General features: G+C 47.0%; 1 protein-coding gene across 1 annotated transcript in view; it reads left to right on the top strand.

Annotated features, from left to right (window-relative positions):
- The window catches only part of arhgap46a (Rho GTPase activating protein 46a), a 41,244-nt gene that overhangs the window by 6,016 nt on the left and 20,176 nt on the right, over positions 1-15,052 (top strand). The window contains exon 2 of the mRNA XM_031567387.2: positions 10,962-11,531. Coding sequence (XP_031423247.1) covers positions 10,962-11,531 — 570 coding nt within the window. The remainder of the gene's footprint in view (positions 1-10,961; positions 11,532-15,052) is intronic.

Genomic DNA, 15,052 nt, shown 5'->3' with positions numbered 1-15,052 from the left:
CCCGACCCCCACACCACCACACTGCCTCCCCTCACTGACCCACAGCAAGGTGGGAATCCCTTATGAATGCTGTGCCGGTTCCTGTGACTTATGAAGCATGTGGCCTTTTCCCCCCACCTTGCTTACCTCCGCTAACCTTTCTCTAATTCCCAAATACGTCCTTCCATGGGTTTTTTAGAGCAGCCCCCAGGGTCAGGGACAGTATTATCTGGGCTTGCGTGTACCCAGCCCTAGCACTGTGTTCCCAAGGTTACTATCTATTTGGGAAAGCAGGTAAGCAGCTGTCCATTCAGCGGGACAGTTGAGACTTGCAGCAGCTCCTGGGACGTGATTTGATGATGACTGGATTAGTCCTCCCTGTTGTCCAGTTGTTGGCTTGTCCTTCTGGTAGGCTGACTATATATTTTTAGCATTTGGCTTCCAAAGTGTTTTACTCTACTGTAAAACAAATGTATTACATATTTATATGTATTACATATTTTATGCATCCTGCTTACATGTAAAGAAAATAAATATTGAACGTTTTTTTTAATTAGTATCAGCAATGAACTCCACTCTACTTAGCCTATGCTTTATTATGCCAATCTCGGCACAGGAGCATGGCCTTTCACCCTAGCCTTCCTGTTGTCACCATCTGAGCCCAGGGTCTTAGGCAGACTGATTGTTGTACATACTTTAGCTAATTGGCCATCTTTTTCTGCACCCCTGACGTGCCCCTGCCGTTGCGACAGGTGTTGCCTGTCTTGCTAAAGCCGGGTCAATACTGAACACAGAGAATCCCACCGAGCTTCACACTTGATGACAGCAACCCCAGTACTGGGTGAGGATGTCAAGCTAAATTAAACCTGCAGTATTTACAGACTCTTCCTCCAGCCTGTCCTTGCCCCCTGTGCATTAGGTAGACAGGTAATTGAACCCCACATACAAGGGAAGGGGACCTGTGTGGTATTGTCTTGATGGCCTGTTTGGCAAGGAATGGTAGACCTGTTCCTCTGCTGTTGAACAGGAATAGTCTAGATTTCATACACACACACACACAGTGTATGCGTTACCGTATGTCACAGATGGCTATGTGTGTTTGTAACCTCCTCTTCCTGGTATTTTAAGAATGACAGGAGAGGTTGTGCACAATAGAGCTATAGAATTCCTGTGGCAGGTGCAGCTGACGGTTTGTTTTCTGTCCAAACGAGCTGCAACTTTGTTCTCTCTCCTCTCCTCTGGCCCCTACCCCCAATCTCATCCTGTCACAACGTGTGTCGGTGTGTTTGTGTTTGTGCACTCTTGTTTGTCCATGTACGTAAGATGACATTTTTCTTATTCTGACTTGATTTGTTTGGTCGGTTGAGGTGTTGGGACCTGTTAGTACCATAGTGTTTTTCCTCTCCCGTTCACACTTGCAGTAGCTAGTTCCTGGGACCAAATGTGTTAAAGTCAACACACACAGCTAGTTCCTGGGACCAAATGTGTTAAAGTCAACACACACACAAACACACACACGCACACGCACACGCACACACACAGCTATTTTCAGGGAGGCATTTCCTGGGGCCCACACCTATGGACGGTTGCTTGCTCACCTGCCTCTAACCTCCTTTGGCTGGGTGCACAGGAAGGATATCACTTCTTCAAATTACTACTTTTTTTTTATTTTATTTTTTTAAACGTCTAATTCCAGAATCTTGTGGAGAATAGATTTATTGTCTCTCAGGCCCTGGCAGGAAATAGCAGGTCTGTAAATATGGTAGCTGTGTTTGGCAGCGGCAGCCACAGAGTTTGGCCTGAAGACTGCACTAGGTTAGCTGGATGAATGGCCGCCCCTGTTTTTTAAACACCGGCTTGGCGTGGTCCTCTAGGGATGTGGGGTCAAGTGCCTGGCTCAGAATAACTCGTCGTCAGGCTAGTTTCCAACCATACCCGCATGGGAGAGCCGTGAAGGGACGACCCAGGAGTTGGCCCGGGACGACGTGGGCCACTGATTTCCATTTTGGTCCGGTTTGTGTGGACTCGACTCCCATTGTCTTACGAGTGTTTACCTTTGCAGCTGTCATAGATGAAGCTGGAATGTTCTCACACCACACTTGTTCTAGTTACCAGGCGGCAAAGTAACACTTTTTTTTTTCTTCTTCAAGATAGACCTTTAAATAGACTCTCATATCAGGCCTGACTGATGGAATATTCCAAAACTGATTTGGCTTTAGATCAGCGTCCTAACCAAGCACTTCTATTATGAATGTGAATGAATCCTGCTTTCGGCCTCATTTTCAGAGAATGCCATCCAGCGCTGTTGCCTTTCTACTGGGACGTATGCCACTGGTTATTTTCGAGACAATGGTGCATCACAACACCAGAGTTGTTTTTGCTGCTGTTAGGGCCAATGATTTTCCGTTTCAAAAAAATGCATTTATCCGTTTCACATTTGGTGAATTCCGTTTTTTTTCCGTTTCAGCTCATTTTGTTCACCCTGAGGTATATTGATGGCTTAAAATGAGTGAATCATATGTGCCCTTCTTAGATTGTTGTTTGCCAGCATTAACAGAACAGAAGACTAAACATTTTTTGTTTTAAATGCGATTGGGAAGACGAGCAAGTGAATGTGACTGAATGTGGCTTTAGCGGACGTGTGTGGGTCAACCGTTAAAAAGGGGGGCGTGGCCGGAGCAGAGTTCAGCGCAGACGTGACATTTTCTCAGTGGTTTTGTTCTTTAATTAATGTTTGTTCATCATTGCAATCGTTGTTGTGTTTATTTGAAAGAAATATAGCCTTGCAGCCCAAAATACAGGGGAATTTGGGCGATTTGTATGCACAAAATGATGTTTCCGTTTGAAAGTTGGAATTCCGTTTCAAAGGGTTCATTCCGCGAATTCCGTCCGTTTTCCGTTATCGCGGAAAATCATTGGCCCTATGCTGTGAAGCTGTGAATTGAATAGGTGGCTATTATTAGACACGTGTTTTAGTTTACTGTGGACATTAGGGGTGGGGGAAAAAATCGATTCTTCGATTTATCTCGATTCTCTCTAGAACGATTCTGTTTCGATTCAGAAAAGTTCATAATCGATTTATTAAAAAAAAAAAAAAATAATTGATTTTTTTTTTTTTTTTTTTTTTTTTTACACATCCGTTTTGTGTTGAAATGCAAACTGCATCGATTATTGCATTGTTCATAGAAAGTCATAATTGTGACAAGGAAAAGCTTTTTCTCTAATTAAAAAAATAGAGAAGGTAATTCATCTGTTGATTTTCTTTAATTATCAAACACAAAGTAGGAAGTGATTTGAGACTCTGAGTAGCAAACTCAAATGTTTTAAAAATCGAGATGCATCGATAATCGTTTTATCGGTTTAGAATCGATAATCGGTTTAGAATCGAGAATCGGTTTAGAATCGAATCGTTGACCTCTGAATCAGAATCGAATCGAATCGTGAGGTGCCAAGAGATTCCCACCCCTAGTGGACATAGTGAAGGATTTCTTCATCAGGGTGACCCACAAAGCTCAAGGGAGCAGAGCGAGGGTGTCTGTGTCCGTGTGTCTTCGTATGCATGTCTGCGAGGGTGTCTGTGTCCGTGTGTCTTCGTATGCATGTCTGCGAGGGTGTCTGTGTCCGTGTGTCTTCGTATGCATGTCTGCGAGGGTGTCTGTGTCCGTGTGTCTTCGTATGCATGTCTGCGAGGGTGTCTGTGTCCGTGTGTCTTCGTATGCATGTCTGCGAGGGTGTCTGTGTCCGTGTGTCTTCGTATGCATGTCTGCGAGGGTGTCTGTGTCCGTGTGTCTTCGTATGCATGTCTGCGAGGGTGTCTGTGTCCGTGTGTCTTCGTATGCATGTCTGCGAGGGTGTCTGTGTCCGTGTGTCTTCGTATGCATGTCTGCGAGGGTGTCTGTGACCGTGTGTCTTCGTATGCATGTCTGCGAGGGTGTCTGTGTCCGTGTGTCTTCGTATGCATGTCTGCGAGGGTGTCTGTGTCCGTGTGTCTTCGTATGCATGTCTGCGAGGGTGTCTGTGTCCGTGTGTCTTCGTATGCATGTCTACATGCGTGCTTGTGGTGTCTTGGGGTTTGGCGTGCTGTTCTGTCGTGTGGTGTCTATTTTCGGGGGTGTTATTCCAGTTAATATGATGTATTTTTTTTTCTTCACTCCTGGAATAACTTTCAGGTTGAGAAAATATCTGCCTGGCCAAGACTTGCAACAAAAGCCCCTGTGTGCCCATCAAAGAGAAGCAAAGCTTTTGTCAGATTTTGAGAATAAACACACAGTACCATCATCTCACCATTTTTTGTTTTATTGCCGTAATTTTTACCAGACGGCACACTCACGTATGGCAGAAGAATCCAACACTTTGAGCCCCTGTGGGTTGGCTCAGAGACTCGAGTCAGTGCCTTTATATGGGCAATGGCAGCTGTGGGTTTGAACCCTGGCCTCTTCACAGCCTTGCTCGTGCCTCTCGTACATTTGTGTGAAACGTTGGATGTGAAGATTCTGACAGGCTGTTGGAGAGCGCTAGCACCTCCCACAGCGAATCACTCAATCGTTTATTTACTAAAACGACCACAGGGTGCTCGTTATCTCCCCGGCCCATGTTGCGTAATATGCAAAGGCTCTCATCTTGCCAGACATGCTAAGCCCCATGATTGACACACTTAAGAGGAGCTCCAAAGAGGATTTGAGCTGTGCAGTTGAGGAGAGGAAGGGAGCACAATAGGGAGATGGGGTCCCAACCAGCACTTAAAAGAAAATCCACTGTCTTCCTGCCAGTCAGTTTTCATCACTGAAAGCCTGTCCCAGTCGCTGTAGTCGTAATTGCTGTATATTACCTGTTGAAGTAAGATGAGTCCTTGTCAGCTAACCTTCACCCCCTCCGTTCTTTATTATTGTGTTCACAAGTCAGGAGACATTCTTCATGTGTGCGGGAAAAAAAAAAACTTGAGAAAATGTTTTTTTATGATGGTGTAATGCCCAACATATGACCCTGGCAGACTGCAATTTACCGCGAAGTATGCCGTGGCTGAAACCGTAGCCTCCCTCAGGATTTCACAGGCACTGAGAAAAGAGTGGGTGGGGTTGGGGGATGGGTGCCATAAATGCATAGTTACTGATGCCCGTAAATTTTGCCCCCTTAGTCACCCACCCCTCCATAAAACACTTGATCGATCACCTTATAGCCTGGCTCCCCTTCAACGAGCCGCTGTACTCATGATGCACACAGCTGGGGGTTCTTTTGTGAATTGAGGGAGTCATCATAAAATGTGACCCCGCCACCCCTTCAAAACTATTATCCTTTCTAGTCTTGTGGTTTATTCACGCACGCACACACACACACACTCTCACATACTCTCTCACACACACACACACACACACACACACACACACAAACTTGTTCATCCACACAGAAGACTTAGACACCACATAGCAGAGTGAGTCTGTCTGGCCAGATAAGGCTGAAGTAGTTAGCGGTGTTAATTACGGTGAAGTGGGCTGTTTGTTGGTGTCGAGTCCAGATGGTTCGACCGGTGCAGAGCTGTTGAAGGCCGCTGAGAGGACGACTGCAAGAAGACCAGTTTAACACTGCCAGATCCACTTGGCACGGTGAACCCGCATTACCTGCCAACCCTCTCGCCACCCCACACAGAATGTCTCCATCTCATCCAGTCAGCAGCAGATAGCAAAGGGTAGCAGCAGGGTTCTGTTGGTCAAAGATGGCAGTATTGGGTGGTCCTGTAGTTTAAGTAGAATATGACACTTCGATGTGTCATTAACACTGAAACCCCAACAAAAAGGTGGCCTTGTTACACAACCGGCCTTTCAGCAGTGACAGAATTGGGCGCTGCCCTACAGTGCTTGTTGGCTTTGTCCAGACTTAGAGCCACACAGGCCAATGTAGGCAGGGCCCGGCCAATAGCGGTGCAGCTTCACTCTCCACCTCAACCTTCTGCTACTGCTGCTACAGCCAATATGGAGGAAGCTGCCCTGCTGTTTGAAACGGTGATGTCAGTATTGAAAGTGTTTTCTGAGTTTCCCCTCCGCTTCTCCTCTGAAGCTGAAAATGCAAGCTTGTGGCGGGCTGAAACACGGTTCCTAAGATCCTCTGTGGCAGGTTGACTGGTTGGTTGGTTGGTTCAGTGCCAAGGGACTGAGCTGGCGTGCCAACAGCGGGCTCATCCAGGGCACCCTTTTCTCGCTCGCTCTCTCTCCACTCCTCCCACCATGGGCATGCCAGGCACATGGCCACCCCTCAAGGTCAGCTGCCGCTCCCTGGGATCAGGACCAGGCTGGTCACGTTTCACGCCCGTGCCCCCAGAGGCAGCCGGGGGGGGGGGGGCAGCATGGGCTCTGGTGCTGGACGGGAGTGGTGACGATGGGTACTAGCAGGTGTGGTTTTGTCTATCAGTCTAGTCAGCATGTTCATGTTATGGTCTAATGAGAGCTTTTTGCTGCCTGTGTTTTGTCTGAGGGTGTCCGTATCTTGCGAGTGACTTATCTTGCGAGTCTCCAGTGAGTGAGAGGGTGTTGAAATACGCTGATGCGGGCTCTGCTTGAAGGAGCTGATGGCACGAGTGGATCTGTGTCCTCTACGCCTGTGCTGTTGGCCAGGTTGTAGGCTGCTCCCTCGCGGCTTGAAATGAGCTCGCTTAAGGCAGTGCTGTACTTTGCACAGAGAAACTAGATCATGAAGAAGTGTAGTTTCCTTCTTTGAGGGTACGGTGACCCAAATTAGCCTAGCGCTCGTCCTGCCCTCCTGCAGTCTGACACAGCTGGGATCTCTTGGTGGTTGCTAAAAAGACTTTTTTTTTCTTTTTTCTTTCAGGCAAACAAGTTCAAACACACTCTGCCGCACTAACATGCTGGATTGACACATTGAGCGGTTTTAATTCATTTAATTGCCATGTTTTGGTCGAGGAGAGTTTTTCAGGGGCAGCGAATGAGACTTCAATGACTCTCTTGAATCTTTTGCATCCTCCCTAGTAGGACCTTAGTATAAAGGACAGCCATCATTTTAGGCTGCTGCCCTTGGGTTTACATGGGAGTCCTCTTCTTTTTCACAGAGACTGAGGGCATTAAAACGTTCTGATAAGCATCTCTACTCCGTGTGAGAGCGTGATCACTGTGGTCCCTGTTTGTGCTCTGGGATGATGATGATGAGTACAGAATAACAGGCCCGGTGGATTTGTTTCCTGTTATTGTATGAAATATTTGAATTATGGACTTTGGACTCCACCCTGTATTCTGATGGTGTGTACATACATATATACACACACACACCCCAAGCCAAATGCTTTGTCCGCACCAATGCTTTCAAGTTCACATACTCTTCTTTACCCTTTGCTGTGTGTGTGTGTGTGTGTGTGTGTGTTTGTGTGTGTGTGTGTGTGTGTGTGTGTAACATTCTATGCCCTCTCTGTGACATTTCCTTGCCCCGTGCTAGCGGGGTCGGGCGTTTTTCTCCTTCCCTCTCTTCATGTCTGTCTCTTTTTGTTTCTGTCCAACTTTCTCTCTCTGTCTCTGTTGCTCACGCACACTCTATTTCACATATGTGATCACGATTTCCTACTCTCTCACTTGACACACACACACACACACACACACACACACACACACATACTCCTTTCACTCCTCTTATTCTCTACAGTGTTTCCCCTAGGTTTACAGCTTTGGGGGGGGGGCTGCGGCACGGTGCACGGTGCGCGGCGCGGCGTGGCATGGCCACCGACACAAACGCTTAAAGGAATCATGGTGTGCATGTGTTTCTTTTAATGACAGCAGTCAATATAACAACTAAACATCGGAACATGTCTTTTTATGACAATTATCCACAAAGTGTGCAGCTTTTGTCGCTGCAGTGGTGTATCTTTTTGGGATTCTGGAAGAACATTTTTTTAGATATTTGTGGCCTAAAATTCCTGATTTCGCAGGAGCTTTTCCAAAAAGTTGCGATGAAAGTTTTTATTTTTAGGTTTTTGTTGCAATGAAATTGGCGAAACAAGTTAAAGTTGCGATAAAAAGTTGTGAATTGTCCTCTTTGTAATTATAATTGAGTTATTTGTTGAAAAATAATTGATTAATAACAAACATTAATTCTTTAAGAAAAAAACGATTGAGAAATGGTCCTCTTAATAACCTCACCAATATGCCAAACAAAAGATTACCAGGACTACAAAAATGTAGCAAAATAGGCTTTACTTATCCACAACGAAGTGCACATGTTGGCATTACAAAAGGACCAGTACGACTGAATAAAATGTTATGAATGTCTCAGCCTTCATATGACGAAAAAAAAAAACAGCCTGTGTCACTATGATCTGTCTCGTCATCTGACGTCCTGCCTGTGTTTCTGCCGTTCTCATTGCTTATCAATCTGTTTTGCTATCCTTGTTGTGGTCCAATTTCAAGTCATCCATTCTTCAACACTAGCTGCTACCTTGTCTTCAAACAGAAAGTAACGTTAAATCTCCATGGCAACAGCTCTTGAGGGTTTGGCAAATAATCGGATTTATTGCTTCCTTCATTATTCACAGCAAAATAAATTATTTTCGTTACATTTCATAGATTTATTACCATACTCTATGTAAAAAGGGCCACGCACAACTCGCGGAAAATGCTAAAAAATGGAAGCCACATCTATTTCTGAATTTTCGGTGCGGACATTCTGTACGTACGTTCTGTTTCCACGTCTGTTGTAGCCATTCTCATTGGGCCTCATTGTCGACCCTACCTAGAAAAAGATCTCTGCCGGATTCATGAACGCCTGGATATTAGTTTTTTTAAAGCTTAAAAGTGTCCGTAGCTGTGCACTGATTCTTAAGCCCAATTCTGTCCGCTGGTGGGAGCGTGCTCACTTGTATGTGCGCGCACGTGTCTGTGTGTGTGTGTTTGTGCGCATCGCGGCGGAACTCTGCCATGCGCGATACAGAGAGCAGAGAATTGTAAACGCGCGACCATGTAGAGACAGAAATTACATGCCGTCGTGTAAATAAGATAAATAACATAAGGCTATTTATTTTGTTTAATAAAAGAACAAGCTATAGACCTGTTCTATAGGAAAGGTAACCTTAAATTACTTCCGTTGTGATCTGGCGCTTTATAGAAAATAAAATGTAACAAAATTAACTTGACCTTCCAGGGGGGGCGGGGGGTGCCGTTGGGGGGGCGGGGCGCCCCCCTAATATAACGGTAGGGGAAACACTGCTCTATGTCTCTTTTTCTTGTGCTCTCGCTGACACACTCCATGTCTATTTCACCAGCTCTTTTACGCTCTCTCTTTCACTCTCTCTCTCTCTCTGTCTCTCTGTCGCTCTCTCTCTCTCTCTTATCCCTCTCCATCTGTTCCTCTGTTCTCTCTCTACTTGTTGTGCTGAGATGGCAGTTAGTCCCTCTCAGCCTGCGGATGGAGCTTCTGTCAGCGGATAGTGATCCTTGGGACTACTGGCTTTAGTGATAATGTGTGTGTGTGTGTGTGTGTGTGTGTGTGTGTGTGTGTGTGTGTGTGTGTGTGTGTTTGCATGTGTGTGTTTTGTAGGCCATGTGTTTGCCCAGACACATGCAGGGACGTCCCAGCTCTTGCTGTTGCTTCTCCTGTGCTGGTATCTGGCTCTGCTGACAGGGAATCACACACACACACACACACACACACACACACACACACACACACACACACACACATAATATCACTACAGTACAGAGATACTGCCCATAACAAGACTTAGGCTGGATCAAAGGCTCAAGGACGACAAATTCGAATGCTTAGTACACCGAGCTGAAAGCATCACACCTAATTCAATTTGTTTCTGGCCTCAAGTCTTTCATCTAATTCACCCTCATACATGCAACAGTGCTCTAAACAAACCTAATCAAATTTCAGTATTTGTGTTCGGCATCAGCAAAGCATGCGCTATTTCATAGGAATCACACATGGCTGTGGGCTGGTCGCTCTGCTATTCCTCTTTCACCAGTTTGACCTATCGATGAACGGCTGAGTCAATGAGGCTGTGTGTGTAATTATTGGCTGTGTAATTAATTCAGTGCTTTTGCTGGGGATCGAAAATTCCGTCCCCAATTTGGTATGTTGTTAATGCAGCAGAAGAGATGCATCCACGTGCTTCTTTGGTCTCTTAGAGACATTTCTGTACGTTTCGGTCCTTATCTGGGAAAGAGGAGCCTAATCTGGGGATTTGCATGGTCAGTGGTTAGTATGAGATGTGTTCATATGGGTGTACCGTAATTTCCGGACTATTGAGCGCACCTGAATATAAGCCTCACCCACTGAATTTTTAAAATATAATTATTTTTAACATAAATAAGCCGCACATGTCTATAAGCCGCAGGTGCAGCCAGTTACGATAAGTGCACTGTTGCTTTAAGAGAGCACAGTTGCAAGAGTCAATCAGAAGCTAGAACGTTAGATTGAAGACAGTGAGACGCTAAGTTTGAAACCAATGAGCTAAAGAACTTGAAAAGACTGGATTTGTATTGTTGTAAACTGTTTTGAGTTGTGTTCTGTCTACGCCGGTAGACTGTGGTTATTTTGACATTAGTTAAGTTATTGAGATACTGAGAAATCGCGTGGAGCTAAGCATCCATGCGGCTGCATCCATGCTAGCATCCTAGCTCCACAAAGCCACCGTAAACACAAAGCCACCGTATACAGTCACAGGTATCATAATCCATAAATTAGCCGCGTCGTTGTTTAAGCCGCGAGGTTCAAAGCGTGGGAAAAAAGTAGCGGCTTATAGTCCGGAAATTACGGTATTTGTATTTCCTTTAAAGATCGCAGATTTAGTCTTTGCTAAATTTGCTGTAGAAATTGTTTATGTGTCACATGCTTGTGGCAAAAAAATGCTATGTTCAGAGGGTTCCTCATTCAAATGCAAATAAATACATGGAAAGCTGATTGCCTTGAGACAGACATAAGCCCTAACTCTTGCTCCTCCATGCCCTCCCCTGTCTTTCTCTCTCCCTCTGGCCGCTCTTCAGCTCTGACTGGGTGGAGATCCTGGAGCCTCGCACACGAGAGCGCATGTACGTGAACCTGGCCTCGGGCGAGTGCGGCTGGGTGCCTCCGGCCGGCGCCACCGTGCGTCAGGCTGACGGCAACCAGTGGTGGGAGCTGTACGACCCGCAGAGCAGCCGCTTCTACTACTACAACGCGGCCGACCGCCTCACCGTCTGGCACCGGCCGCAGGGCGCCGACATTGTGCCCCTGTCCCAGCTGCAGGCCATCAAGCGCTGCAACGAGGTGCAGAGAGGAGGCCCTCCCAGCTCCACCACTGCCACCATGGCCACCGCCGCCAACGGAGCAGGCACCAACGGAGGAGGCTCAGGGGGCACAGGGACCAGGGAGAGGCTGCAAGCCCAGGGAGGGGGAACCATGGGCAGCCAGGGCAGACACACCCCGCTGCCTCCTCTGGAACCCTACCCTAAAGAGGGAGGAGGAGAAGGAGGAGGAGGAGAGGGGGAGAAGGACCACAGGAGGACAAACGAGGGTACGATGGAAAGGCAGCAGGGGGACGGCAGCACAGAGAGTGATAGCAAAGAGAATTTGAGGTAATAATAATTTTCCTCCTTCTTTCTTTCTTTCTTTCTTTCTCTGTCACTTTCACTCTGTTTTGTTTGTCTGTCTGTTTTGTCACTCTGATTGGCCTGTTTCTGACACCTTTTCTCACACTCACAGTCACTCAGCCCCCTCATGTCAAGTTAAGCTGGCCGCACTTGATGTGAGCCTTTTTAAGGCAGTTTTCCAGTAATTGACCCCGAGAAGTGGGAACAATTAGGAGCTATTAAACGCCCCCCTCATGCTAAAACAGCTGTGCCACTGGCCCTCCCCTCCGCTCTTCTCTCTTGGCCTTTCCCTTGCGTTCCCCAGCAGCGGCACGTACGGTAGCTGGCTGTTTATAAAAATGGCTGCCAAATGTGGAGGGGGCCCTGTGTTTTTACATCGATCTGTAATAAAAATACCTGACATTTCCCTCTCCTCTGGCACTGGAAAAGAGGCCCTCTCTGCAGCTCGCGCCCTGAGCCCCTTTCAAAGGACCCAGAGAGACCCAAAGGACCCACACCCCCCCCCCCACACACACACACACACACACACACACACACACATACACACACTGAGCACGGTGTGGGGATTCCAGACGAGCCTTCAGACGATGCTGGGTTGTTATTACATCGGCTGATCTATCCCACACAGCCATGCAGTCTCTCTCTCTCTCTCTCTCTCTCTCTCTCTCTCTCTCTCTCTCTCTCTCTCTCTCTCTCTCTCTCTCTCTCTCTCAGTTCTACTAAAATAAACCGTTGGCTCCCAGCCGCAGATGAAGAGGCCAGGGAGTCACTGTTGGGCAACAGCCAGACCATTGTGGTCTAAACGTGACTTCATTTTTTTGTCTGTGTATGTTTCTCACTTTATGTCTATCCAAGTTAGGCAGGAGATGTGTTTGTGTGTGTGTGTACAGTGTGAGTGTTATTTCTCGCTGCCTGTCTGTCCGAATTAGGCAAGAATGTTATGTGTGTTTTTCTTGCTTGCTTGTATCTGTCTAAGTTAGACAAGAGTATATGGGAGTTTTTCTGAGTTTCTGTCAATATAGGTTTGTGTGAAAAATATGTTTTCACATTTCCATCTCCCAGACTATCTATTGATACCAGGAGTTGGGCATACGTTTTTGTGTGTCCCTTTAACATGCGTTTGTGCTCATGAGTGTGTGTGTGTGTGTGTGTGTGTGTGTGTGTGTGTGTGTGTGTGTGTGTGTGTGTGTTTACATGTGTGTTTACATGTGTGTTCTCTTAAACATCCCCATCGTGCTGCAGACAGCGAAGGAGAGGACTGTAGCTGCTGTGAGAGTAATGACCGGCAGACGCCTCCTCTCTGCTCAGCTCCCCACGTGGAAAACCAGCAGCAGTGGTTTCACACCCTCCTCCATCCCCTACGCCCCCCCCCCCCGCCCCTCAGTCCCCCCTGGTCCTCCAGGGCTCCACAGAGCTCTTTCAACCAGAAGACTGTCTAGATACATTTATCCTTGCGCCCCTAGACAGGAATATCCTAGACACACACACACACACACGCACACACGCACACACACACGCACACACACACACACACACACACACGCACATAGCAATGCAAAAGGAGGGCTGCTTTGCTTTCTCTCTGTCTCTCTCTTTCTCCCTTTCCCTCCCTCTCTCTTCTGCCCTCTAACCTCTTCCCTCGATTACGTAAAACAGAAGAGCAGCAGAAACCATGGCCTTCATCAGGCCTGCTCTTTCTCTCTCGCTCTCTCTCTCTCTCTCTCTCTGCGAAGATTCCAGCCCCCTTCCTGCAGTTGCTACAGATGACTCACGTGTGCTGAGGGGGTCAGCCAGCCACACTGAACAATGGCCAGCTGTGTGGCCGAGGCCATGGCAGAGAGAGTAGGCTACACTGTAGCCTAACATTATCCATGATGCCTCACCCGCCTTCACCTCCACCCTTTATGGACAGGTCATTCTTTTGTGTTTGACATTCACCCAAGATTATATGAATTAGACAAGAGAGGACAAGGGGGGGGCAAAACACGGGGACAATAGTATGAGTTAAGTGAAGTCAATGACAAGTTGTAAAAGAGAACAATGGCTTCCTCTGTGGACATGAAGCTTTCTCGGGTAGCCTATGCATTTTTTTGTTGTTTTTTTTGTTCTTATGATCTCCAGTTAAGATCGCCTACCACAATAAGTCTTTTTATAGACTCGCCGTTGCTATCTCACGTCTTCCACTCTATGCCACTGGGTTGTTGTGCGTGTTCCTCATGAGGAATGTTGGCACGCTCAGACGTTATTCAGTAGGGCAGTTTGTTCCTGTATGAGATGGATACGTTCAACACTAAATGTCCTCTTCTGGCTCATGTTTTTCTGAGCTCACTGAAAACTCTCCGCCTACTTGATAGTAATTTACTTTAAAATATCCCACCATGGGTCCAACCATTTTCTTTTTTTAAATTCGAGACATTCTCATACCTTTTGTGTGGGGAGAAAAACAGTAGGTCCTATCCCTCGTTTCCTGCGTTTGTTTGTCTAAAAATACATTTGAGCAGGCGTGGCTAGAGAATATCAGTGCATCCCCGTGCTCCAAACAGCCACCATCTGTGTTATCATATGGCCTCCGGCGTGCTGGACCTGAAAGTGCTATATCTGCCTCGTCCCAAAGCCCCGGAGAACAGGGGAATCCAAACTTGCTGGGTATTCAGCTGGACAGACGGACAAACGTTGTACTATTCTGCGGTAAACAGTTTTGCCAGTGGCAGGGAGGGAAAATGGAAAAAAGAGGTGTGTGTGCGTGTGGGTATGGGAGAGACTGGAAAGGATCTGAACAGGTTTTGAATGATGAGGTCAAATGGTGTCACTGACCACCAACTGCATTATAAAGGGATTTTGAGGGCCTCCCTCACCAACTCCTTTAACATCTGCTGTAGGAGATGAGTCCTGAGAGAGGTGTTTGTCCAATGTGAACTGTATATGTGTATGTATGGGTGTGTGTAGGTAGCTTTGGGGGAAGGGCCATTGCTAATCTATCTGATGTTTGCAGGAGATACTGTGATCAACATACATTTGTAAGTGTGTTTGAGTGTGTGTGTGTTAAAGAAAGACTGCGGTATTTATGTTTCTGAGATTGCGGATGTGTGTCTGCATGTGTCTGTAGGCGTGCGTTCACATGTGTGTGTACATGCTGCTCCATATGTGCATGTGTGTCTGTTTTATCTGGCTATCTGGATTAGTTTGTCCTGCACTCTCTCTCTTCCGTGCGCTAAGGCCACGTGACACTGATGCAGCAGCGTAATGTGACCCATCTTGACCTCAGGCATGACCCCTGGACTTATTTCCGGGGTCAGTCCACTCCGTTATCCCGCAGGATCTACTGACCCCTCCTGAAGGAACGGAAGAGAGGGGGGCCTCAGGCAGGCCCGAGAGTCCAGGCCAATGCATTAGCGCCTGGGCCAGAACCAGCAGAGGAGAACGGAGAACATGAGAACATGACTCCCCACCATCAGTCAGAAGTACTCAGGAGAGCTGAGATCAGTGACAGCCTGTCATCAGTGACA

Source organism: Clupea harengus, chromosome 5 (genome assembly GCF_900700415.2).
Source record: "Clupea harengus chromosome 5, Ch_v2.0.2, whole genome shotgun sequence".
NCBI classification, from domain to species: Eukaryota; Metazoa; Chordata; class Actinopteri; order Clupeiformes; family Clupeidae; genus Clupea; species Clupea harengus.
This window is presented reverse-complemented; position numbering and strand designations above follow the sequence as displayed.